Source organism: Atractosteus spatula, chromosome 2 (genome assembly GCF_055471065.1).
Source record: "Atractosteus spatula isolate fAtrSpa1 chromosome 2, fAtrSpa1.hap1, whole genome shotgun sequence".
Taxonomy (NCBI): domain Eukaryota; kingdom Metazoa; phylum Chordata; class Actinopteri; order Semionotiformes; family Lepisosteidae; genus Atractosteus; species Atractosteus spatula.
The window spans coordinates 13412913-13438721 of NC_142707.1; the positions used below are offsets into that span (position 1 = coordinate 13412913).

Sequence of the window (25809 nt, forward strand, 5' to 3'; positions counted from 1 at the left end):
AAGTGCATGATGAGTAGCTTAGTGCTTCCAGACCTACAAGCAAGACAAAATGTATATTGCTTTGCATTGCATGTAAGATACTAACATTAGAAAGAAAGTCAGCCTGATTTAAAGATGGCTTTATCCTCAACACTAAAACAAGACCCCAGGCAGTTGAAGGTCCTGTTGAAAATGAAAGAAATGAAAACTAAGAGCTGGCGTACATAGATCTGACCGTCACAGATACTCCTTTGCACAGAAAAAAGTGGACATTTGGAACCAACTTCCAGGCCAAGAGGTTGAAAGTGATGACCTAGGATCTTTCACAAAATGGCTGGATGAAGCTCAGAGATCAACATACCTGTACAAAGCAACCAAGATAGTCTCTTATTTCCAAACTCTAAGATAGGTCAATACAGGCCTACTCATCCAGAGAGAACAACTGTTTCTATATCAACACTGAGCCATTATTCTATGCATAACAGCTTCTACAAGTCTAAATTATTCTTCTACATCGTTCACCACTGTGCAAATACAGTAACTGTGAGGCATCTGACACAGAGGAAACGAAATCTGAGTGTTCTGTATGACTGACTGATTGGACATCATTTGAAATGGTGGTCCAACAAGAAGGTCACTTTAAAATGTCTTTTTATCCCAGCTCTCAATAAACAAAAAACTTAAGACAAGCCCATTAATGTTGAGATGTTCATTTGTCGCTTGTGTTCCGATTCAGGTTTTTCTACAGCACAGGGAAACTGAGATTTAGGCTCAGCTTGGAAGAACACTGACACACCCTGGGCTCTATACCTGAAGCACTATTTTAATTAAGTCTCAACTCAAAGCAACACTGGGTATAAAGTCCTTCCTTTTAATTTCCCACTGGAGGCATTTCAGAAAGCCTTAACTGTGAGCTGCCACTACCAGGCAAGGCTTTCTGCTCAATCTATTGATCTACTATCAATAAAACTATTAACATGATTTTACTCATCTGCTTCTGGCTCGTCAAAAAACTATTCTTCATTTGTGCATTTCATCTCCATTAAAGAGACTGAACTTCGAGGCTTCACAAATATATGTTTACTTGCCACATTAAGATTTGGCATTTGCTATCTATTCTCACTCTCTGCTTTGGAACTGAATTGACAATGCTTAAGGAGCCTTGAACCTGAGATAAGGACTTGCTGAAGCCCAGTATTCTGAGCCCATTTGCCACCCAAACAATGATAGGCTAATGTAATGGAGGGTATTATGTTTCCTCTAAAAACATGCACCACAAACGGGAAGCATGAAAATTTATTTTAGATATACATAAACAAGTGGATATTTTTTCATGCCCCAGTTTAACAGAAATTCAAGTTTCCCTACCACCTCCTTTCCTTAACCTATCCCCGACCAAAGCTTTTTCAAAAATATAAAAATAGAACGCAAGCACCATTAACAGGGCTACATTTTAGTTATTGTAAAAAAAAAAAGTCCCTTGGTTGTTGCTTTGGTGTGGAATTATTTTTTCCCTACCTACAGTATCAGTCTTTGAGGGCACATGCACAAAGACTTAATGATATTTCACATTTGTTTCCAAAATCCTGAGCTGCTGAACAGGAAAATATTTCAGCGTATCACTTTTGCATCAGTCATTAAAAAAAAAAACAACAAAATTGGGTGTGCAGGACCCAGGGCAGTGATCTTTCTACAGTATCTGTTCACTTATTGTCACAGTCCAGTACCTCCTAGAGGTTTCTTGATATCATCGTCACCTGCTTCAGTCTGGAGAAAAGGGGATAACATGGTCCAGTGAGCTGCATCAGGTATTAAAATGCTCAGTGAAGAAAACCTGACAGACTCTGAGGCCCTCTTGTCCTGAAATTAAACCCTTCTGCTCGGGGATTTCAGGCAGTTAAGTCAGTGAAAGGAAGGATCGTAGCCGAAGTCTTGAAATGTCACTGCCTGTAAAAATGTGCATGCATCACCAATCTTACGTCTTCAAAAAAGAAAATCATTGTAAATCACCAGTTTAAAAAATCTTCCCAAAAATATTTGAGAAGTTTTATAAAAAAATGGGGTGTAAAAAGCCCCCAGCCCCCCGAAGATTTGAGTTGTAAAACACCGACATAACAGTTAACGGGATGGTTAAGAAAGTTAAACAGGATTGCAGGACTGAATGTCTCTTACAGATCGTTTGGCCCTTGGGTGGCCGAGTGGCCCCATAATGCTGTTTCAGCTACAGCACTCCTGCAGTGCTCTGTGAAAGCCAGGACATTAACTCTCAGTTCAAGACATTACAGGTTTATCTGCACTAACTCCGCTGCCAGCACTCCGGAGAACTGAGCTTGAGGTATATCTGGACAAATTACTGTTATGATGATGACAACTACACAAATGTTACGTAAAAAAATACAAATGTTTCGTATTCAAAAAAACAAAATGGAAAAAAACTTTAGTCCCTTGAGACTCGTGGACCTCGGTGTGGCCAGTGCACAGTCCTGCTGGCCTTTATTTCCACTGATACTTTCTGAAAAGAAAGTACGTTTTCTAAGGTTTTCCAATGCGGTGGTTGGCACTGGGCAGCGGGCAGAGAGAGGACTCCGGCCCCTCAGGGTGGCGGAGGGAGACTCCCCTGCAGGCGGACGGACAGAGCTCAGGACAGGCTGCGGCTGCTGCTCTCTGGCTCGGGACTGTCCACCCTCCGGCTGGGAGGGGAGGTGTACAGGAAGTTGCAGCAGATGAACAAGGGGAACACCAGGAGACGACTGTCCAGATTCATGACCACGTACTCCTATGGGGGGAAAAAAAAATAACAAGCACAGAGGGGATTATTCACGCGATGTGTCTTTAAAGCATATCAAGCAGTACTGGTATCTGACCCCATCTGAGCTCCAGGCACAGCCCTGCCCCTCCTTCCCTCCTCACCTGGTCCTTCTCCAAAGCCAGCAGCTGATACCCAGTGGAACGGCTGAACACCAGCTTTCCGCTACCATCAAAAGACGCCAGTCGCAGCCTGGGCAAAGAGCAACAGGGTTAGAGCTCGCAAGACAGAGTGGGTGGCTCCATTGGCAACCTGGGGCAAAGAACCTGCGACCTCCGACCTCCGAGCTCTCCAGCTCACCTGTACGCGATGTGGCGGCGAGGCTGCAGGCTGACTGAGCCGCCACACGGCTGGCTCAGCGTGTTCCTCTTGAAGACGATGAAGCGGTTGGTGTAGGTGACCAGCAGGTCAAAGCCGAAGTTGAACCCAGTCCACCTCCAGCAGTACTACAGAAGGAGACACACACGCCAAGAACGCAATGAGAATTCTTTGCATTTCTACGTTTTTTATCCACAAGAATCTCAAGATCTTCTACATATAAGAGGCAAGCCACTTCATCCACTACTGGGTGACGAGTGGCTGTATCTGTGCACCAGCAATCACAGTAGATGGCAGTATAGGTGAAAATGTGGTTCGCCTGTCAAATTCAGGGGGGACTTTAGAAAAGCCAGATTGCACAAGACCAGGATAGAATTTAGCCAGTACATCAGGGTGACACTTCTATGCTAAGGGGCGGCGTCATGGGATCTTTAACGACTCAGCAGTCAGAATCCTCAGTTTATCTCATCTGGAATATTGCACCGCCCTTGTAATGCCCCTGGTCACCATACAGTGGGTATATGTAAATATTTATTCCACACTGTCCTGACTGTACACAGAGCATCTTCAATAAGATATGAACAGAATGAAGAAGGAATCTACTGAATGTAGATGAACATGACTGAGCAAGTCATCTAAATTCAAAAGATTTGGTAGATCAGTTAATATTCCAGAGAGAGAAAGCTCAAGAGCAAATCATCTTTGCCTTGGACGTCTTGTGCTAAAAGAGCAAGAGCAGGGAAGTGTCATGGGTCTAAACCAGTACGTCTACTCAGAATGGACAGCTCAAAAAAATAAGCTTGACTCACATCTCCGTCCTTGGCCAGCTTTCTTCCACATCGCATACTGTTCAATTCAAACTCCTCCTTATTGGCTTCCTGGGGGCTGAGAGAGAGAAATCAATTTCAAGTACAGAGGAAGATATAGGCAGCACGTAATAGCAGAGCCTTCCTGTACAGGACATTCGGAGCAGTCAAGCAGCTGATAGTCATGTTACTAACACTAGGGGCATGGCTGAGTACACTGCCCCCCTCTTCCCATCTTTAAAAATGAGTGGTAGACCAGATGTTCCAGTGGCCAAGGTAAAAAAGCTTGCCTGTGTGTCATCTAAAAAACTTAAATGCACAGATCTCCAAGTTTAATGAAACACTCTGCAGACTGTACAGCAGCTTTCATTTTTTAAGGCATACAGAGGTAGAGGCAAGGGGGTGCATATGTCAATCGATAAGTAGAAGTGCACGAATGCAGATGAAGAACACAAACCTGATGTGAATGTGCAGTAAACAGCATCCAAAAGGAGTGCAATTAATTCTTCAGCTTTAAAACACAGACCCCATATCAGCATTCACTTCTGAACTTGCCATGGAAGATCTGAGTCACTCTGATAAGTATGCGCATAAATTTAGTGGGACGATTATGAGCAGAGTCAAGCACCAGACTAAGGAGAAGAGAGATCCTGCCACTGCCGCTGCCACTGCCCTGAGTCAGCCAGCCTCATTAAGAAACTGCCCTGGACAGCTGGAGCTGTAATGAAAGCTTAATAGGGGAGTTCTAATGAGAAGGCCAGAGCTCTCTGCCGTTGTTAGAGGATCACGCTGCAATTACACCCCATGCCGAAAAGTGCTTAGTAAACCAGGAGCCCTCGTCTGCTGTTAGAGCAGCCTGGGTAACAGGCACGCGCTATTGCACAGTGCTGCAGAACAAAAAGACTCTTTATCCTGAAGCAAGCTGCACTGACATGCCCAGAGGAGAAACTATCAATTTTTAAATAGAGTAATCAAAAGCTGTTTTTAATGGCTGGTGTGTGGGATCACAGAGTTATTAAATGATGAGTCACCTTGGAATACTGCGCTAGTCACATGAAAAAAATACAAATTAGATGCTTTCCTCCCCCAAGCATTCTTTCCCTTCCCTCAAGATTAGTTGATAATGAACAACACAACACGTACAAAAAGAATACGTCACCAGGTCCTGCACTGTTCATGAGCCCTGAATGGAATTCAGCAAGACAATTTCTGAGCAACTGACAAATACTGGACCCACCCCACCTTTCCAGCTACATACCCAGTGTCACTGTCATGTTCTGTCCTCAGCATGGCAAACCACTGGTGCTTATAGACCGCAGACAGCCACTCTGGAACACAACAGAGAGAGACTCACACCCTTTCAGCTCAGCACACTGCTGTTAGTGCAGAAGGGACCTGCTTTTGTGCATTGTGACACCAATACTCCACCCTCTCCACCTCCTGCCCAAGGGTAGGAAAATTAAGCACCCAGCCCGTGAGAAAAGAGTGCATCCTGTATCTCAGACCTCATCAGTTCAGTACAGTCCTGAGAGATCTGGATTTATTGTAACCACAGAGTAGATTTTATTTAACTGCAACATTGTTTAAGATATCAATTACTTGCCAATGTTAACACTTTACAACTTATTAGCAAGTGGCATTTCGGATATGGCAGGGCGATATGTTTAGTTTAGTGAATTGTCTAAGAAACAGGGCTCCTAAATGTCTGCCATTGTGTTCCACCACGCTTATCTTGATCCATTTATTGTTATACCATTCTGTTACAGCATCTGAGAAGTGGCCCTTGCAGAACTCTATACGCACTGGTCAGTAACGCTAAAACTCCAGATTCCGTTACTTCTGCTGTGGTAATTCTCGGATCTAAGTATCTTAACAGTTACCCAACCGATAGGTTTCCTCTGCTTTGTTTCCTATTCAATGCAGTGATGCGGAAAAGCACTTGGGATGGAGGCGGATTTGGGAAGACGGAGCGCCTTGTCCCGGGCTGCGCTGGCTCACCGGAAGGCAGGATGGCATCCCGCTCCACAATGCGTGCAGACGCCAGGTCGTTGATGACGTACTGCAGGCGGACGTGTCGGAAGACGGGCAAGAAGGGGATGCCCTGCGGAGTGTCCAGGAACGACATCCCTTCCGCCAGCTCTGCAACAGGCACACGCAGGGGTGATGACTGGACACACATATAAAACTACTCACGCTCTACAACGGCTCTCAGCAGCCAGCGGTACACGAGCTGTCCGGACATGCAGAAGAAATGTGTTAGAAACATTTTTTTTGGAAGAAGGTAAGAAAACTGAGTGACATTCATGCCTCAGGAGCCAAAGAAATTTCCACACTACATTTTCCTGAGTTCATGCTCCTGTCTGTGGGCCACGGAGTAGAATACATTGCCAATATGAGAAAATGTGACTGATGTCATAGGTTTGCTACAGCACCACGCACACTGAACTGAGCAGAAATCAACTCAGATATTCATTACAGGCTGGAGTTGTGCATCAGGTCAGTGCCAGTGTCCATGACCCAGAATGGATTTTATACTGGTGTGCAGAAGTACAGTACAAAAATTGAATAATGAGGAATTCCATTGTTTTAGGGACCTCTAGACTTAAGGTGTAGAAGTCACAAACTCAGCTTTATTCCATTCTGTTCATATTTTTGTCATTTTCCCCCAGTCTTCTCTTCAGGCACTCTCTGAAGGCTCTACAGTAAAAACGCTGACAATGCACGTCCACTACGGCACGCCACGTCTAAAGAACACACAGCACACAGACCTTTCTTCTGCATAGCAATCCAGACATCTGCGTCAGCTAGCAGCTGTTTAACAGGCCCGTTCCAGGAGGGGTGCAGCTGCAGGAATGTCCACTGAGAGAGAGAGAGAGAGAGAGAGAGAGGCACTAGCAATGAGAATTTAAGCCTCTATTCATACTACATCAATTTCTGCATTACCACCCTCATACAACTGTTTAAATTGCTTAAGAAATACTTAAGGAGGAGAATACTTCAATACTAAAGTATTAAGGAGTTTAATCAGCATTCAAATAAATTAAGAAGTGCAGAGAAGATGTCAAAAAGCAATGAAAAACAGAGTCCCTACTTAAATTCTCATTTTACATTTCCCTGCATGCACCAATTCATTACAAAGGAAAAAGGTACTTTGAACTCAGATGCAAACTGGATCTTAGACTTGATTTTACCTAAAGTTGATAAACCTTAACAACTCAAAGTACAGCATATGTAAAATAAACTAATTGTTTTGAAGCTTTTATTTCTGCATTAGGTCCTTTGAATGTAGAGTTAGCTGTACATGTCTTTGGAGGACACTGCCATTTTGGAATTGTAGATTTTATCCCGCTAGCTTCACGTTCTTATTCCCATCAACTGTTTCGGAAGCAATGCTTAAAGCATTAATGCCGTGTGCTTACTTACCACCACTTCCTCACTAACAGCTTAATGTGGACAAAACAATTCTGTAATACCTGTATGAACTGCATGACACAAGAGACAGGACAGAGGCAATCAGATTAGACCTTCCTGTGCATAGCTTGTAGTGTAGGGATCTTTAGCTCTGGTCCTGCAACCCCAAGCCCCAGTCCAATTACTCTTATCAGTCACCCCTATATTACCCATCACTCTCAGAGGAGCCTGACTGTGCTTCCTCATTCTCAGACAGCGGATGTCTCTCCGAGTCCTGATGTGAAGACGCAATTGGAGACATTAAACTGGGTGGGTATGTAATAGAAAACTGACATTTCTAAAGACTACAGAAGAGCGCCCAAATCTAAAAATTTGTTCAGACGACTGTGAAAGAATCAGACAGCCAGTAGGTGCACTGTGATTACACTCTGCCAGAGTAACTTAGCCAATGTGACGTGGACTGCTGTTTGCAAAGCACCCGAGTTCAGCACTTGAACATAGTGGGAACGGTATTCGACGTCACAAGAAAAGCTTGTTGCTTACTTTCTTCAGAGCAGTGTAAACATCCATCTCCACCTGCATGACAAAAAGATCAGGTGACTTAACCAGCTGCTCCATCATCCCTGTGCTGAAAAAGAAAAAGACACCAAGTCAGTCACAGCACATATATGGAACAATTCCACTGTGATTAATTAAACAAGAGACTTGTTACATTAATTTCAGGATGATTTGGGACAATAATCTAAGTACTCTTCTGCGCTCAAGGATCAGGGTTCTCTTAATTGAACAGACTACGTGCATGATTTGCCAGTTAATGATTAGTGTTGCCAGTGTTTAAAAACAGGTAAGCCTGTTAAGCTTAACTGGACTGGGACTCTTCAGGACCAGAGTTAGAAGAGAAAAAATAAACTTTATTTCAGTTTCCCAAATAATCAGCAGCTCGGGACCTTCCCTGGAGGCTCAACCGGTAAAGGTGCTTGCCTGAGCACGAGCTGAGCTCTGTGATTGTGGGTTCGAGCTTGGGTCACATCGCCTGGACCGTGGACTGTGACTGTTGACTGTGACCAGTGTGTAACTGTGTCAGTGGACTGTGATCAGAATCCCCTAATCTGGGATAAGAAGGCCAGGGTGCTCTCATAAATCAATGAGACAATGACCACTATGGCCTCCTGGGTGCTTGCAGATATGAGGTGTAGTTGTGAGGAGCACCATACTCGTGCAAATTGTGCCAAATCTCCAGTATGGGGATGTGCTGCCTGAAGTACTAAGAGACGAAGAGCTCAAAGGTGGGCAGATCACAGGCTTGTAGCGGCAAGCTGAGATACGAGAAATACAACTGGCAATTCTAAATCATGTGGGTATAACAAAACTAACAACTCATTTTTTAAAATAAAACTTCAGCCCTAAAAGGATTTTACAGGTGGCACTGCAGAACCTGTTTAACCTACATTTTTATGGTTAAAGGTCAATTATTTTCACCAGCTGTTAAATAAAATGCCCAAATAAATATTCAATTTAAAAAGAAGAGAGATGCTTCTGTAAGCTAAATATAGGTACAACATCTGAAATCATAGTTACGAATAAAAAATCTTTCTAAATGCAAGAGGGAAATGAGAGGCACTGCCTGAGCCTGTCACATGACCCTAATAGAAAACTGCACTGCATCGCAAAGCAGTATTACAAAGGAGTATTCAGAATGGACTTCAGCCATAAGCACCCTTACCTGAGCTCTTTCATCAGCTCCACACTCTGGTGTGTCATCAGGTTGTTGAGGAGCCACTCCAAACACCTGGAACACAATTGATCCCACATGGGCACACACAGAGGTGCTCAGGCTCCCTTTCTCCACTGGAAACTATCAAGTGCCAAAACTAAGGTTCTCTCTTCCATTTCTCCTGTGAAGATATTCTTACGTAAGAGCTATCTGACAAATACAATCAGAAATAAAACCATAACAGAAGGCTCTCATGTCATGCTTGATTAATGGAGTAATCAATTTCATTACACAAACCCTACATGATCTTCAGCTATGAAGACTTCTGTTAGACTCTGATCAATGGAGTTCTCAGGGATCAAGATTAGAGATCAATGCTACAGATAAACACATTCTGACATTCAGCTCAGACTTCATGAGTCCAGCATGCCTGCCAGTCTATTCTAGGGCAGAACATTTGCAATGAATGAAAAATTATTTAAGTGACTTAATGTGCAATGAGTTGTGACAATGCCCCGTGTTCAAAAAGACTTGAAGGCCTGGTACTTGACTGAACCCATGTGGGCTAAAAGCTTTTATTGAACCTGCATCACTGAGGCTCTTCAGAACAAGGGCTGGCAGACAGTGTGGTAGACATACTGACTCTTTCTTAACCGAGTCAAGGCCGTAGGTCCCAGCAGAGGTGTAATATCCACATACGGTCTTCACAGTGATGGTCTCCTTCATCGTCTCCCCACACTGCTGGATCAGCCCGTCCTACACAGAAACACACTGACACTTCAGCCCAAAAGATCACTTCCGACATCCGCTCCTACCTTTGTGTTTCATGCTTACACAACATCAAACCTGGAAACTTCAAAAAGTCAAACCACAAAAAAAAGGGTATCTAATAAAACACTGATGAACAAAACCATTTATCCATGTTCTAAACACTTCAACCAATCTGGGGACGTGGGGGAGACAAAGCCTACCCCAGAAAGCAAAGTGGGGTACACCCTGGAAAGGACACCAGCCCCTCACCGGGCAGACACAGACACACAAACATGCACACCGGGGCCAGTTTTCCCAGAAGCCAACTAACCTACTAGTATGTTTCTGGACTGTGTGAGGAAACCCACATGAACACGGGGAGAGCATACAAACTCCACACAGACAGCACCCCAGGTCTGGAAGGCAGGGCCCCAGTACTAACGGGCAGCAATGCTTGTCAGTCCTCCAACAACAAGAAGTTGATACACTGATCAATCCATTACAGCAGGTCAGTCTCATGATGTCAGGTCTGTTCATTATTCTGCTGGCGTTGTGCCAGTACTTGGTAAGTATTTATTAAGTCTTTCATTTTATTGCATGTTTATGGAGATGGCTTTATTGGTAGAATATAGCCTTTCTGTTTCATGATATCTCTCAGGTATTCTTTAAAATGTATTTTCGAGCTTTTTTCATGGTTCCAAGAAGCTTTTCCAAAATGTAGACATTATTCGCCCATGTTATACTGTGGATAGCTACTCTGTGAACACCACACGTCAGACATATTGAATTTGGCAACAGGCCTAGCAAAATGCCACTGTATGCCTTGATTGTGTAATTAGATTTATCCAAGACAAGCCTAGTCACGCTTTTTGAAATGCACTTCAAATGCATTTGGAAGATGTCATGATATTCAGTAGCACTGAGGAGTAATTCTCAGATTGCAGATAACCTGCTAGAATAATCATTGGTTCAATAGTACTTCATTGTCCTTGTAATACAAAATGTGCTAAACATAGTAATGGCTTACACATGTAGGCTTGTCAGTAGCGTCAGATGTTATGATCACTTTTTTGTTTTTGCGTAATTCAATCTGCAGTAAAAACTCCTTTCTCAGTTGATTTGCTGTAGGAACTGTCCCATCATTTGTGTTTATTGGAAAAACATATCTTGGGATGTTCAACTTTTTCCATGATAATATTAACGTAGACCTACACCTATACCTAATACTAAATTACCATGTCTGCATTCCAAGTTTTTTTAAAGACGAGTACCTCTCACAGTGTCAATCTCAGCCTTTACTTTTGTGTATTTTTGTGATTTTAAATGCCAGTCTATTCTTATCTTTTCAGTGCAGTATAATGATAAAGTAGGCTTTCTAAAACAAATTACATTTGTTGTACAACACGTTTTTTTACAGTTTAATCTGTCAGTTTTTATTGATTTGTACCAATAACCTCATCATAATTAGTTCCCAACTGTAATATCAATCAATGTTTCTGTGCTGATTACCTAATGATTGCAGAGATTAGTGTGCCTGACACCTGTTGGATAACAATTGAACTGCAGGCTAGAATCTCATCTCCAAAGGTCACAATACTTTAAAAACTCAAGGCCCGAACTCTTGGCTAATTAACATTTCTACTTTAATCGGATCTAAAGAAATAATGTGAGAATATGGATCGACATGGTCTTGTTTAGGTTGTTTTCAAGAGACTTGAAAATTATTATTAATTTTTTTAATTAAAAATCATAAATTAAGTTTTCAACAAATAAATCATATTATTGAGTATTTTTCATTTACCACCGCCCTTAATAGGATAAGAGGCTTTCTGACAATCAGCACTAACCCTCCCATCAGGCACTGCGGAGTGTGCAGCATGTCAAAGGGCTCTATTGGTGGATTTTTCAAAGGAGAACAGTCATGTCTCATTCTCTCTCTCCTCCTGCTGTAGGTCTTTCAAGAGGGATGGGAGTAGTTATTACAGAGAAATTTCTGAACAATTGGCAAGTGGGTAGGTCTATAACAAAAAAAAGACTGCTTTGGTTTATACATTATTGCCTAGAGCAAAAAAAATATTCAACAGCTCAAACAACAGAGCTAGGGGAATCTTCATTTCAATCCTGCTTAATTTTTTTTTACTTACAGCAGAAGCTAAAGCAACATTTGCAACTTTCAAAGTTGTAGATCTTTATATTTAAAAAGATGGGATAAGATGCATCGTTATTAGTAATGCAAAGCAAAAAAAAAATCGCTCAAATGAAAAAGATCACGTTTTGCGGCACTGACCAGCTGAAGCATGCAGGCCGCTGCCAGGATGCTGACCACTCGGCTGGGCTTGATTAGAACATCATCTCGGTACAAAGACCCAAACGCCACCTGCAGAGCTGCACAAGGTGATCAGTCAACCCTCTGTGTGGTTATTCACAGAAATGCATGCAGATCAAAATAACGACAGGGCTCAACATGCACTTGTATGCTACATACAGAGCCGCTCCAACTGCTCACTGAGGTAATCCACTACCTATAACGAGACAGCCAACCTCAGCTCCTGGAGGACTGCAGGAACCTCTTCATATTCCAATTTAAACCCTTAACAGAACTGACTGGATAGCTCAAATGGACATATGAAATATATTTTAGATATAGTCTTTTAAAATTAAAAGACTATCTAAAATAGCGGAGCGGTGGCACTGTGGCTAAGGATCTGTGCCTGTGGCTGGAAGGTTGCTGGTTCAAATCCTACTCCGGCAGAGGAATCCTACTCTGTTGGGTCCCTGAGCAAGGCCCTTAACCCCAAGTGTTCCAGGGGACGCTGTACAATGGCTGACCCTGCGCTCTGACCCCAAGCTTCTCTCCCTGTATGTGTCTCATAGAGAGCAAGCTGGGGTATGAGAAAAGACAAATTCCTAATGCAAGAAATTGTATAGGGCTAATAAAGTGATTTTATCTTATCTAAACTTGAAGTGTAGCAGCAGTCGTTAAAACTCTTTTCATGCCTGGAGGTGTTAAATTGTAATCAATCTGATCCAGGTAACACCAGTTAAGATTCTTGACTAAGCAGCTGGGATGTCCACAGTGGTGCACAACAGCTGGGAATTGCCTGAGTTCCTGAACTCAAGGTTAAATCTCCTGTAGGCACTGCGGGATTTGAAGAACTGGCAGATGACTCTGACAATGTAGTTTTGGAGGAAGACGAGAGTATGTTAAGCCACGTCAATTACCAGATTGCAAACTTAATTTGAGATGTACAAAAAGAGCAACTGCTCACAAATAAAAAAAACCCACAAATGGGATGAAGTTGAGAGTGCATTGAAAAAAATACATGTCATCCCGAAGACTCTTGCTTCTCTGACAGCACGTGCATATATGTGATGTCAGTGCTGCCCTCCTGAGGTCAACACAAGCCTATTAATGGATTGTAGCCTGGCCTGAAGCTGTGGATTTCCAAAGATATGGGAGAAAAACACTAGTGCCCAGCGATCTGGGACTCAGGGCAGTGATGATCAGGGCAAGTACTCACCCTCAGTATCAATGTTCTGGTCTGGGATCTCCAGCTCGATGACGGTCATGCTGGACTCCTTCCAGGACCCACTGAACATACTGGAGAAATAGCCCGACTGCAGTGAGAGAGGACAGAGAAGCACAGGGAGGGAGGAGTGAGAGAGTGAAAAGAGACAACAAGAAAAACATAGGTAATGGTACAGTTTTGATACTATTCCTCAAACACAGTGAAACTGTACAGTTTTCTATCATCTTTTTAGCAGTAGCATAACTATCAGTCAGCTGTTTTTAAATCATGCACTGGGCAAAATGCCACAAAACACCTACCATGTCAGAACTACTGTAAATCATAAGGTTTTTCTCAGACCCTTTATACTTTTAATGGCTAAAACAATGGAAAATAACATCCAAGTATTTGAGAGTGCAGCTATAAAGGGATAAAAAAAGACACCAGAAGACAGAAATCCCAAACGTCAGGGCTGGGCAGCCCTGCTCTCTGGCACGACGGCTCTATTCAATACTGAAGAGGTCAGGGGCTGTCCAGCTTCACCTGGCAGAGGTAGACCTTATGGAGATTCCACTCCTGGCCCAGAGCGCAGATACGGATGTCACTGTTCTCCCCATTCAGGAACAGGGTCTGGTAAATGTACTTCGACGTCGTTTTGAGCTTCTTCCTGCAGTAAGAGGCAAAATGAGATGGAGAGAAAAGAGGTGCCTTGAAAATATCTACCTATAGATATTTTCTATAGATTTATTTTTTTAGGTTGGAAAATCATTTTCTGGACAAAACGAACAGAGTGTTAGGACATATAATTAAAGGCAGAGAGTTTATATCAAGAGATGTTGTGCTAAAAGTCTACAATGCAAAGACCTGATTTAGAATACTATGTACAAAAATGGTCCCCACGTAACAAAAAATTGCTTCTCTGCAATTAGTTCAGGGACCACTGGTAACCAGATATGTTCCCAGGCTTAAGGTACTGTCCTAAAGTGACAGAGTAAAAGAAATGATTTTTTTTGCCTTAAACAGAGAAGTCTAAAAATGGACTAAATGATTCAAGTACTCAGAATCTTGACAGGAATTGAGAGTCAACCAAATAGACTTCTTCAAAACTAATTTTAATCTACGAGAAAGTGCATTTAAAAATGATAATAGGTATGGCAGTACAGAACAAACAATCCAGCCATTACACCTAAAGTGAAATGTATTAAAATTGTCAATAAAATGTTTTGTGGGTTTTTTAAAATACTTATTGACAACATGAAACTAACTTGCCTTCTTCATCTACGGAATATGGGCATTGCAGGATCTTGCACCCCATAAAATATGCTGAAAACTGCAAAGTGACACCTGAGACTAGGATACATATTCTAAATCATATTTCCCTTCTCATCCATCAGTGTCTGATAGATGAGCTTGAATGTGTCAGGATGTGTGACAGTTGTGCCTCAAAAAGTGAGGAGGGCACAATTTAGTGGAGAGCCACATTCTGTGTGAAGTAAGGAGTTTAAGTGGGGGCACTAGTGCACAAGATCCAGGCATAATTTATTTTTTAAAATAAATTTAATGAACTAGCTCATGGAGAGGCAATGCTTAATAGTCTCATTTCTGGAAAAGTACTTCTCTCACTAAACCTTAAGTATCTCAAGCTTCAGGGTCAATTGTCTAAGGCTCAGCTTTGCTTAACCAGACAAAACACCGACTGCCCCCACGTCTGGCAGCAGAGTAGGAAGGGTGCATTGCAAACACTTGATCCAGCTAAAACAGGGAGAAGATGCTGGGGATCCCTGACCTGCGTGGCGTGTTAAGCAGGCGGTCCGGGTCCTCTTCCCCATCGCTGTCACACTGGCACCCCATGTTCCGCTTCCTCTTCCTGCACTCACAGCTGTGCCTCGACTCCACGGCACCCCCTGGCCTCCCAACCGCTGAGGCCCCCAGCCTGCTGCTCAGACCCCCCATTTCTCGCTCTGGAAACGGGCCCGGAGCACCACAGCCAACCAAAAGTGACAGGAAGAAAGGACAAGGAGACAAAAGACAAAGCTGGTGTTTTTGAAGTGCAAATGATCTGCACAGAATTGCCTACTAATCTTTTAGGGCTGTTGTGTGATGTCACAAAGCTCCAGCTGCTCAGGTCTGCACTGAATTGCCCAGATACTGATCTTTTATGGGTGCTGTGTGAGGTCACAAAGCTCCAGCTGCTCAGGTCTGCACTGAATTGCCCAGATACTGTTCTTTTAGGGCTGCTGTGTGAGGTCACAAAGCTCCAGCTGCTCAGGTCTACACTGAATTGCCCAGATACTGTTCTTTTAGGGCTGCTGTGTGAGGTCACAAAGCTCCAGCTGCTCAGGTCTGCACTGAATTGCCCAGATACTGTTCTTTTAGGGCTGCTGTGTGAGGTCACAAAGCTCCAGCTGCTCAGGTCTACACTGAATTGCCCAGATACTGTTCTTTTAGGGCTGCTGTGTGAGGTCACAAAGCTCCAACTGCTCAGGTCTGCACTGAATTGCCCAGATACTGTTCTTTTAGGGCTGCTGTGTGAGGTCACAAAGCTCCAGCTGCTCAGGTCTACACTGAATTGCCCAGATACTGATCTTTTATGGGTGCTGTGTGAGGTCACAAAGCTCCAGCTGCTCAGGTCTGCACTGAATTGCCCAGATACTGTTCTTTTAGGGCTGCTGTGTGAGGTCACAAAGCTCCAGCTGCTGAAATCTGGACAGAATCTGCATAGCTGAGCTCTCCGAAGCTGCTCTGGAAGACCACGGCCATGAACCAAACTCATGCCCAGGAGTTCGACAGTGATCTAGTGGTTAAATGACTGAATTCATAACCCAGACTACTACTGTGATACACCGTTATACTCCTAAGACCTGTAATGACTTGCATTACCTTTGGCGAAAACAAACTAAAACTGTTTTGGAGCGTAGTCATTTACTTCTCTGTTGCATTAGGCTGGTTTTGGAGAAGGCAGTTTTTGGAGAAGCTGCATATGAGCAGGAGGCAAGCCCTGGGGCAGAAAGACACCACTGCAAAACAAGGAGAGATAAGACACGGACAGGCAAGGAGAAGGGCTAGACACCAAGACAAGCTCAAGAAGGAAGAAACCAAAGACAGGAGAGAAATGAGGGAAGTGCAACACACTTGTCTGACATGTAGTTGGAAACAGCAAGATCGTGTCACACACATGGTCATAAACTACTGATCTCCTTCTGGCTCTTCCACTGTACCCAGGACTAAATCCAGGACTTGTGCTCACTGTGCCTGCTGTCGCTGGTCTTTTGCTATGGATGATATAACTCAAAACTGACCTTTTTACTGCATCTTTGTCTAACTGCCCTACATTCTATCTGCGTGAACCTGTATGTTCCTGTTTATTTTACTTTTTTTTTGGTACTTCTCTGTCTTTTTCTTTATTGCTCCATACAGCATCCTCGGGTTGGGAAACGGGCTTCATAAATAAAGTGTTGAGTGACCTGCTGCAAGGGTGCACCCTCAAATTTTAGATTCGTAAAGACATGTAGGACATGCGTGTTCTAGTGAATAAAAGTAAATTAATTCATTCACTTCAGTCCGGAATGACTAACGCTGGTCCTTGAGAGCTACACGTTGTTAGTACTGTATGTCCGTGCTGGACTGTGCCCTTGCAGTACTGGGGTTGCCTACGTGTCGGATTTTTGTGGTTGTTTGTCACCTTCTTAACTAATTTGTGTATAAATCCTTACACTTCACCATTTTCTAGCTGCTACTGTGATATCACTTTAAAACCCCCGAAAGATACACAATTGAGGCCGTGCATAACCTTTTCGTAAAGATATTCCAAGATGACAAAGTAAGGTGCACCAGGTCTTTCTATACCACGACATAAACGTTAATTTTAGACGTTAAATAACACACACATCATTTTTATGTGTTTTATAAGACTTTCAAAGTAAAAAGAAGGTGGTTTGCAGTACGTTAAGGGAGCCTTTTACGCCAACGACAAAGTCAAAGGATCAAATAACAATGAATCAGACACCACCCTTACCTGTCCCGTGGAAAAAAAAACAACTGGCGATTTATTTTCCGAAACCAAAATCTCTCTTTCCACGTACACAAATCCAGGTAGGCAGTTAAGAAGACTTTGTTTACAACTACAAACGTACTTGTTTATCTGTAAATCAAAAAGAAATCCCATAGAACCCCAGCAGACGGGAGAATCGGACACACTAGAAGAATGTTCTTCTTCATATTGTTATCGCTCTTAATTATTTATACAAATTGTATTATTTTAAATTGGGTATTTTGTCTTTCTCCTCAAGTTGTACCTCCATGTTTCTCAAACACAAAACGCTTAACGGTCACATGTCCACTTTCAGCCAATCCCAGACCTGCAAAGTGAAGCGGAACTCTTACTCTCCACCAATCAGTAAGCGAGACGACTGTAGACCAATCATATGCCTTAGCTTGAAAAATGATCCGTCGCTGACCAATAGAACGTCCTCAAGGGGGCAGTGTTTGTATTGTCCAATGACAAACAGGAAAAAATACAAGAACTGCAGAGACACCAATTAGCGCGGGGATTAATAAACAACGTATGGTAGAGCGCAAAGAGAGTAGTGCACAAATATGCACTGGAGAGTGCAGTAGTTGTAGATATCACAAGTAATTTATTAACCTGTGAAATACTGAGTTAACACGAATAATGAAGAGATTTTGTCAATTTGTAGAAAATGGATGATATTCGTTATCCTAATATTCAATGAATTGCGAGGAGAACAGGATTTAAGATACACCACTGCAAAACGATTTATTTTAAAATGGGTATTCCGACATAAAGGCAGACAGGAGACTTCCATGGGTATTGGTGTCCTGTATGAGATCGCACCAGGAAAAATAACACACGAACCCTACATTCTGACAGTGTCCGGCTACGTAGTAATATAAGGTTACCGTCTGACAGCTGAACTCGCTTTTCACACAACCTGGTGACGTTTCCAGTTTCGTGAAACTTTGCTACTAATTTATAAACTGTAGATACAGGCGAGGAAGACAAAGACTTCTGAAGCGGATGCTACTGAAGCACCACGGTTTTTTTTTTTATTAAAAGCATTGAAGATGGGTAAACCTTTTTAGTATAAAATCTAATTTCTTCAACACACTTTATTCATTTATATGCGGGAGAGTCAAGTCAGTAACTCAATTAAAGTGTGCTCACCTTGGTCTGCACGCTCTTCGGTACACTTACAGTAGATGAGGTCAGAGAAGATGTTGTGTTTAAATATTCAATCATACACACAACTTTGGGCGTCCCCTATCTAATCGTACTTTTTTCTTTTGTTTTAAAAATTCCACAAGCAAAAAAAATAGCAAAACACTTTTAAGTAAAGCTATTTGTCGCGAACAGCACACAACTCCAATTGCGCACACGTGATTTGTGTGGAAAAAAGGTCACCAGAAACCGCATCGGATGATGTCCGGCGCACTTTGAGTCTGAGAAAAAAATCGATACACTTGATAAAAAAAATTGAATCGGGAAATATAGTAAGAAGAGACAATCGGTATGATTTTCCATTTGAGCAGATTGTGGGCAAAATGCAGGTCTATTTCATTGATTGTGGAGTGGGCTTTAGTGTGGGTCATGCTCCCAGAACTATTGCTCATCTGCACTTATTAAATTAAAACAAACCAGCCCCATCATCTCTGCAAACCCCAGGAGCGTGAATTATTTTAGTGCAGCCTGAGACTGTGCAGAGCCAGATATCCTCTTGTGCAGCTGCCAAGTTTCAATGTGACCCTGTCTTCTGCTCTGGTTTGCATTCCAGTAAGAGCTTCTGAACTGCAGAAATGGAAATCCACTGAAGGGTGATGCAGAATAATTTGTGTGTGCGTGTGGTGGGCAGTGAAAATCAATCAGATAATTTCTTTTTTGGTTGTAAAAGTAAGTTCTTCGTGTATTGTGTCAAAACCTGAACGTCACAACGTGTAGCCGGACGTGGACATGGAATAGGTTCAGTCAACTACGGTAAACTGCATTTGTGCTCAGGCAGCACAGAAAGGCATGAAGCATGTCATTAATTTGTTCTTGGCTTTTCACATCAAAACCTCAAATGGGGAGACTCGAATGGGTCACTCAGGAGCTTCTTAAGGGATCTACAGCTGCACGACTGCTGTTGAGATCAGCAGACATCACTGGCAAGAGCCTGGCCAGCTCTATTAGCTGGCACAGTGCTTAGGTGTGATCAGAGGTGGCACGGGCTCTTTTACAAGGCCTGTGCTGACCTGAGACTCCGGAACTGGAGAGCTGTTAGTGAGACTAACATTGTTCCGAATGAGAGCTGCATCGGTCCACTCTCTGAAGCTTAAAGGCTGTTTGCACAGCAGGGTGCTTTGAGTGGTGTGTGCATGGGGCACTGGTGTGGGTGGTCCTAGCAGGAAAAAAAGTCGACGAAGAAAAAGAATTGGCATTACCGCAGGCCCAAAACACAAATCAGAGAACACATCAGTATGCACCTGTTTTCACTTGATTTGGTTTGGCCCAAAAAATCATGACTAGTAAACCCTAGAACCCCAGAGCTGTTGGTGCAGAATTTCCTGGGCAGGACCTTTACCTGGCTCCAGCACAGAACACAAGAGCAGAGAACAATCCAAACCTGGTGTGGGTTAGAAGGCAGGTGTACAGACTTAATGCTTTTTTATTGCATTACAAGATTTAGACTTTAGGTTTCATCGGAGCAGAAAGGTCATTTTTTTGTTAAACCAAAAAAATACAACAATGTGATTTTTCTATGCTTGATGGTTTGGCTACAGTAACTTAAAAAAAAAACCTGTGGCAAAGGAGGGTGGGAGAGAGACCACAATTCCTGTATAAGTTTACCTACCCTTTTTAATATATGCAACCAGCAGCAGTCAATTACTGATTTTTACAATCCATTCTAGAGTATGTCTTCGATGCACATTAGTCCTTACAAACAGAGGACACAGGTGGAAATGACAAGTGCATTTAAGACTGAGAACAAGAGGTGCCTCTTTACACAAAGGGTTGTGGGAGCCTGGAACAAGGTACCCAGCCATGTTGTTGAAGACGATGCCCTGGCTTCCTTCAGAAGACGACTGAATCCTTGCATCCATTGGCGATGTACTACCTATTGGGCTAGAAGAGTGGGCTCCTCTCATTTTCGATTGTTCTTATGTTCTTAACCCATCCATGAGACTACCAAAGAGCCAGGCTGGGTGGGAATCCTTCGGCAGAATGGATTAAATAGTGCAGTCATTGACTACCCACTGGAAAAAAGTCTCTTCCTTTCTCAAACAACAGAGGTCTCGAACCCTAGTCCTGGAGAAACCCAGTCCAGCAACTGTCATAGGCAGCCTTCAAATCACCAATTTCTAAAGACCAGGAACGGTTTAACTGTGATCAATTAAACAGGCGTTCAATTAGTAAGTAACATAGATCATTTGGAACTAAAGTCAGAATATTCTTCATCCCTCAACGACCAGTGTTCCCTTCATAGAGACATTAAGTGGTTAATTGATCATTCCCTTAAACGAGTGCTCCTAGTCTCTCGGTAACAGGTGACTCAGGGTAATCAATAAGTAGAACTGGCTTGGGCCTCTCCAGGACCAGGGAGGGAGATCCCAGTCACGCTCTCTGCTTTCCCAGCTCTCGTGGTTCCCATTATTTCTTGACTTTCCCCTGCGCGGCCACTGCCTCCATGGCTTTGCGGACCGTCTCCTCGTCTCCCAGGAACTGCATGGGCTTGATGGGCTTCAGGTCCTTGTCCAGCTCGTAGACGATGGGGATGCCGGTGGGCAGGTTCAGGTCCATGATGGCGGCGTCGGACATGCCTGGGCACAATGGGGAACACATGTCAGTGATACTGGGAAGGTGGGTGCTGCAAGAGGCAATGAAGACTGGGAGCAATCAAGGCAGGAATTAGGAGATGGTTCTTTACATGGAAGCTGGCTGGATCATGGATGCCCAGAAACCTGCTGGTTTATGGTCCAGCCCAGCTTTCTGTTACACAACAGGACCTTTAATTGACTTAATAATAGGATTAATGTAAACTGGTTCACTGTTTTCAGCTCTTAAACATGTAGGAGGCTTCAAAACAGATGAGCTGGACAAAGTACAACTGTCATCGTCGGACACAACGGACAACCAGTCAAGCCTAATATCAATTAAGGCCTAAATGAAGTCATTAAGTTGGGCTGGAATGAAAACCAGCAGTTGTGTGGGCCTGAAGGACCAGGGTTGGGAACCCCTGTGTCACGAAATGGCCAGAAGGAATTCCTGGACCACGAAGGTACCAGCAATCAAACAAGATGGGTCAAAAATGCCTCTGTGAATCCAGAACCCTTTTTTTCTCTAATCTTGTAATACGTATGAGGTTCACAAGGCTTAAAGGTCACAATCAGAGATGACTTAATAGTCAGTAAGGCATACCTTACCCATATCTCAATTCACAAGACGTCAACACCAGCAGAATCAAACGCCCAGTCAGTACTGACTTGGAAGGGCTCCAGGGATACGCAGTTTACTGCTGTAAGTGGTGTTGGCAGACCAGTAGGGGGCGCTGTGCTGTAAGAGGTGCTGTCTTTTGGATTTAAACGTTAAACTGAGGTTCTGACTACCCGATTATCAAGGATTACATGACACATAGACTGAGTTTGTTAATCCCAGTGTTCTGGTTAAAACGCACTCTGGATTTGCGTAATCTGACCTCCCTAGATTTCTTTAGCAGATCTGCAGTGCAGTGGGTCTGTCGGCGCATAATGGCTCCTTTATGTTAATCAGGCTGGTGTTGCACTGTGGTGAGTCACTCCTATATGTAAAGAGCTTTGAGAACCCTTGGGAGGAACAGCACTACATCAGTGCAATCATATACTGTAATTTCATTTGTTTCACCTTATTTATAATTTGAGCTGAGGGTTGATGGTGCTTACTGATACTGCTCAGCTTGCATTCCGTTACTGCAGTTGCTTAAATTAGCCTCCAGTGTCCTTTTTTACTGATGCGGATTTGCAATTTTGAACTCTTAGTTAAACACCCTAACATCTTTATTAATATTCTTTTCAGTATAAAATGCATATACAGGGAGTTCAAAAATAACTTTATGACAAACATGTTTGATAAGCCCCCAGATCAGTTTTGGCTATTTTAACAGTTCATGTCCGGCTTGTTTTTTTTTCCTGAGGGGACATTCTTAGACCCAGGCGAGCTGCCCCGCCTGACCCACCCTGAATCTGTGACCTTTCCGCGGAAAGGCCACTGGCGAAACCAGAGTCCTCAGTGCCCGAGACGGGTTCTGCTGGAGCAAGGGGGGTATTTATAGAGCCACAGTCAGCTTGGAATGTGTAAGGCAGCAGTGGAGCATTGTGCACACACAACCTCAAGAGCCTCTAGATCTCTCTGCTTTTTCAGATAACTTTCTACAGTATTTCCAGGTAGTTCTAGAGATGAAAATACTTCCCTAGTGGGCTAGAGCACAACCATTTTTATCTCTCTGCTTTTTCAGATAACTTTCTACAGTATTTCCAGGTAGTTCTAGAGATGAAAATACTTCCCTAGTGGGCTAGAGCACAACCATTTTTATCTCTCTGCTTTTTCAGATAACTTTCTACAGTATTTCCAGGTAGATCTAGAGATGAAAATACTTCCCTAGTGGGGCTGGAGCACTACCATTTTTATCTTCTGAGTAAACACCATCTAAACAGTTGCTTTACGTGGCTCAGCTGCCTGATATTTCTGAACTGGAATCCTAAACACCCTTCCTGACTGCAGCGCACAGGCGTGTAACATTGTCTTCCTGGGTGTGAGTTTTGAAAAGCGTAGCAGCAGGGTCACGCTACAGAGGAGAGGACAGCAGCTGCCAGGGATGGTTTGCCTTGCTTTTACGACATGGAAGACCTCACCCACTGACCAAATGTGCTGTGAGTTCATTCACACTGATTATTTGGGCTTTTTACACATTGGATGAACTGATAATGATAGCTGATTGTTGCCTATTACCGTCAAAGAAAAGATGTAGGAAACACCATGAACGATGTTTTCTTAATAGTCAGCACATAAAAATTTGACTGCTATAGAAACACAAAATTCAGTGTCTCTAGTAACAGCAAATCTGTATGAAAAATCTAAATGTTGGTTTGCAATGAGATTCCAGACATCTGAACAGGCACATTGAGCATATTGTGGGAACTGTCCACTTTGTGTGCAGGCTGGACGTCTCAAGGGCATGCTGCACCCCGGGGAGTGGACACTGCTGGACAACAGGATCACACTCTTCTTGGATCACTTGTTGCTGCTAATGTTTGTGATGTTCACAGGTGGGTATTATCCTGCTGGATACCTGACCTAGCGTTGTTGCAGGAAAGGAGGGAAATGGACCAAATATTGACTAAATTAGTCAGGATTAAACCTGCACTCCAGCTGCTTCTGGGCAAGCACCTTGGGATACTTGACAATAAAATCTGCCCCCTTACACTGAAGCACTCACCCTCGAGGTGCTTCACAATGCCCCGGAGGCTGTTGCCATGGGCGGCGATGAGAACGTTCTTTCCGGCTTTGATCTCGGGGACGATGTGATCGTTCCAGAAGGGCAGGGCCCTGGCGATGGTGTCCTTCAGGCTCTCGCAGGTGGGCAGCTCTCCCTCCTTCAGGCCAGCGTAGCGCCTCGACTAGGGGGGGGGAGAACACCATCACACCCAGAGTGAGAATTCAAAATTCACATCACGGACACCCAACACGACCCCCCTGCCCTGGAGAAGTACGTCTGTCTTTCCTGCAGCCCGCACATTTATTTCATCCGATAGATCCACACATATAGCTCAGATTCCTCAAGTGTCACTTGGAGGAGTTTGGAATCAGAGGCTGCCAGGTGTGTGTTGATGCAGTTTGCTCGGCATATCTCTTAGCATTTCTTAAAGCTTGTTATCTGGCCTTGCTCATGTTAAAACCACTAGTTTGCACCCATGATGTTATTGTCTTGAGGGGCAAAATGAAGTCACAGAAGTTAAAATAGTCGTATACTAGCTTTTTATGTGAAAGCTGGTATACTGACTGTGAATCACTAGCTTATTAGACAGTGTTCAAGGTTGTTATAAGAACTAAACTGGTGCCATCCTCACAAATGGCCCCAGCTTGTCTGAAGGCTGGCCTTGTCTGAATATGAACGTGCTGCAGGCTTAAGTGATGGCAGCACCTGTGTCACCATGATGCTGCCCTGCAGATGAACAGTCGCCGTCAGACACCTTCACTGGCTTGGGGCTCCACTGTACTGCAGCTGAACCAAGGCCAAAGACTGAGCAACAGACGCCATAATGCACCATAAGCAGTCTGCAGTGCATTTACACATGCAGTTCCTGCATCACTTTCAACCCTACAGCAATTAAATTGTCTTCAGTGTATCACTGAATCATTCACAGATGTACAGATCCCCTGACTGAGCCAAATATTTCTGCCAGAAACACAGAATCAATTGTATGAAGTAATTAGCACCACACGCCCAATGTACAGGCACACACCATATCATAGTGAACTTGACCCCAGAAAGAAGGGGATCTTCTCAGTACTCAGTACCTTCAGCAGCAGGGGTATAAATGCAAAAGCCCAGCATTGCAGCTTACAAGATGCATAAGACCAAGAAATGTGGATGTTTGTGTCAGCTCTGTCTTATGCTTTGCATTTTCTCTCAAGTGTGTCTGTATGAACAAAACATATCTAATACGCCTGTTGGTTAAAAACTGATAATATTTTATATGTTCAGGGATTTTGTACACACTACACAGATCGGAACCAATGATATATTTGAATATTACTTCAGCTGCATGTCTTGCTGCATCTAAATGCATAAACTTAACAGAAACCTGGGAATATGTGGTACCTTAAGTTGGCTTATATGCAAGGGCCAGCAGCAAGTTAAACCTGGAGTGGATCAAACTGCTCTGGAATGGGGATCAGCTCTAAGGGGGCCTCACCTGGCTGATGATCTGGTAGTAGGGGTGGTCCTTGTCCATGGGCGGAGGGGGGATGTCGAAGGACCTCCTCCAGACTTTCACCTGCTCCTCGCCGTGCTTGGCGGCCGTTTCCGCCTTGTTCAGCCCCGTCAGGCCCCCGTAGTGCCGCTCGTTGAGGCGCCAGCTGCGGATGACCGGCAGCCACATCTGGTCAGTGCCATCCAGGATGGTCCAGAGGGTGCGGATGGCCCTCTTCAGCACGGAGGTGAAGCACACGTCGAACTTGTACCCAGCGTCCTTCAGGGCCTGGGCTCCCCTCTTGGCCTCCTCCAACCCCTTCTCGCTCAGGTCCGCGTCAAACCAGCCACAGAACCGGTTCTCCTGGTTCCAGGAGCTCTCTCCGTGACGAACAATGACCAAACGGTGGGCGGCTGCCATGTTCCTTGGTTATTTTGCTTTGCTTCAGAGAAGGGACGTTTTGTATTGTGTTTTTTCAAATTTCTTGGAACGTGCTGCAGAGCTGTCCCACCTCCCAGAAGGCACTGACCTCCAAACTGCCAGTGAGCTGCTGCAACAAGTGGTTCAATCTTT

The 25809-nt window shown here is 43.7% G+C and overlaps 2 protein-coding genes across 4 annotated transcripts; both read right to left on the bottom strand.

The window, feature by feature from the left end:
* Positions 1 to 1259: 1259 nt before the first annotated feature.
* On the bottom strand, positions 1260 to 18565 carry gmcl1 (germ cell-less, spermatogenesis associated). Of its 3 annotated transcripts, XM_088928213.1 has the most exons (16): positions 17309 to 17623; positions 16174 to 16310; positions 15080 to 15254; positions 13837 to 13960; positions 13306 to 13402; positions 12072 to 12169; positions 9678 to 9790; positions 9044 to 9109; positions 7864 to 7948; positions 6678 to 6768; positions 5908 to 6048; positions 5168 to 5237; positions 3913 to 3988; positions 3086 to 3231; positions 2890 to 2977; positions 1260 to 2755 (listed from the first exon to the last, which is right to left on the bottom strand). In XM_088928213.1, exons 3-16 carry the CDS (start codon positions 15244 to 15246, stop codon positions 2618 to 2620), a joined length of 1500 nt encoding a protein of 499 aa, XP_088784339.1. In that variant the 5' UTR covers positions 15247 to 15254; positions 16174 to 16310; positions 17309 to 17623; the 3' UTR covers positions 1260 to 2617. The 3 variants fall into 3 exon arrangements, with proteins under 3 accessions (XP_088784339.1, XP_088784349.1, XP_088784330.1); XM_088928223.1 differs by lacking the exons at positions 16174 to 16310; positions 17309 to 17623 and adding an exon at positions 18479 to 18565; XM_088928204.1 differs by lacking the exon at positions 16174 to 16310 and having other exon boundaries at positions 17309 to 17607.
* A 1354-nt stretch (positions 18566 to 19919) lies between these two features.
* Positions 19920 to 25797, bottom strand: pgam2 (phosphoglycerate mutase 2 (muscle)). The gene is made up of 3 exons (XM_088928234.1): positions 25240 to 25797; positions 23760 to 23940; positions 19920 to 21108 (listed from the first exon to the last, which is right to left on the bottom strand). The coding sequence occupies exons 1-3, from the start codon at positions 25654 to 25656 to the stop codon at positions 20939 to 20941; spliced, it is 768 nt and encodes a 255-aa protein (XP_088784360.1). The 5' UTR covers positions 25657 to 25797; the 3' UTR covers positions 19920 to 20938.
* Positions 25798 to 25809: the final 12 nt, after the last annotated feature.

Coding starts and splice junctions, on each gene's coding strand:
- gmcl1 (XM_088928223.1), bottom strand. CDS start 15,246: ATGGGGGGTCTGAGCAGCAGGCTGGGGGCCTCAGCGGTTGGGAGGCCA. Junction 6,049..6,677: donor GATTGCTATGCAGAAGAAAG/GTCTGTGTGCTG, acceptor TGCCTGTTGCAG/AGCTGGCGGAAGGGATGTCG. Junction 3,989..5,167: donor GAACATGACAGTGACACTGG/GTATGTAGCTGG, acceptor TCTCTCTCTCAG/CCCCCAGGAAGCCAATAAGG.
- pgam2 (XM_088928234.1), bottom strand. CDS start 25,656: ATGGCAGCCGCCCACCGTTTGGTCATTGTTCGTCACGGAGAGAGCTCC. Junction 23,941..25,239: donor ACTACCAGATCATCAGCCAG/GTGAGGCCCCCT, acceptor CCCCCCCCCTAG/TCGAGGCGCTACGCTGGCCT. Junction 21,109..23,759: donor CATTGTGAAGCACCTCGAGG/GTGAGTGCTTCA, acceptor CATTGTGCCCAG/GCATGTCCGACGCCGCCATC.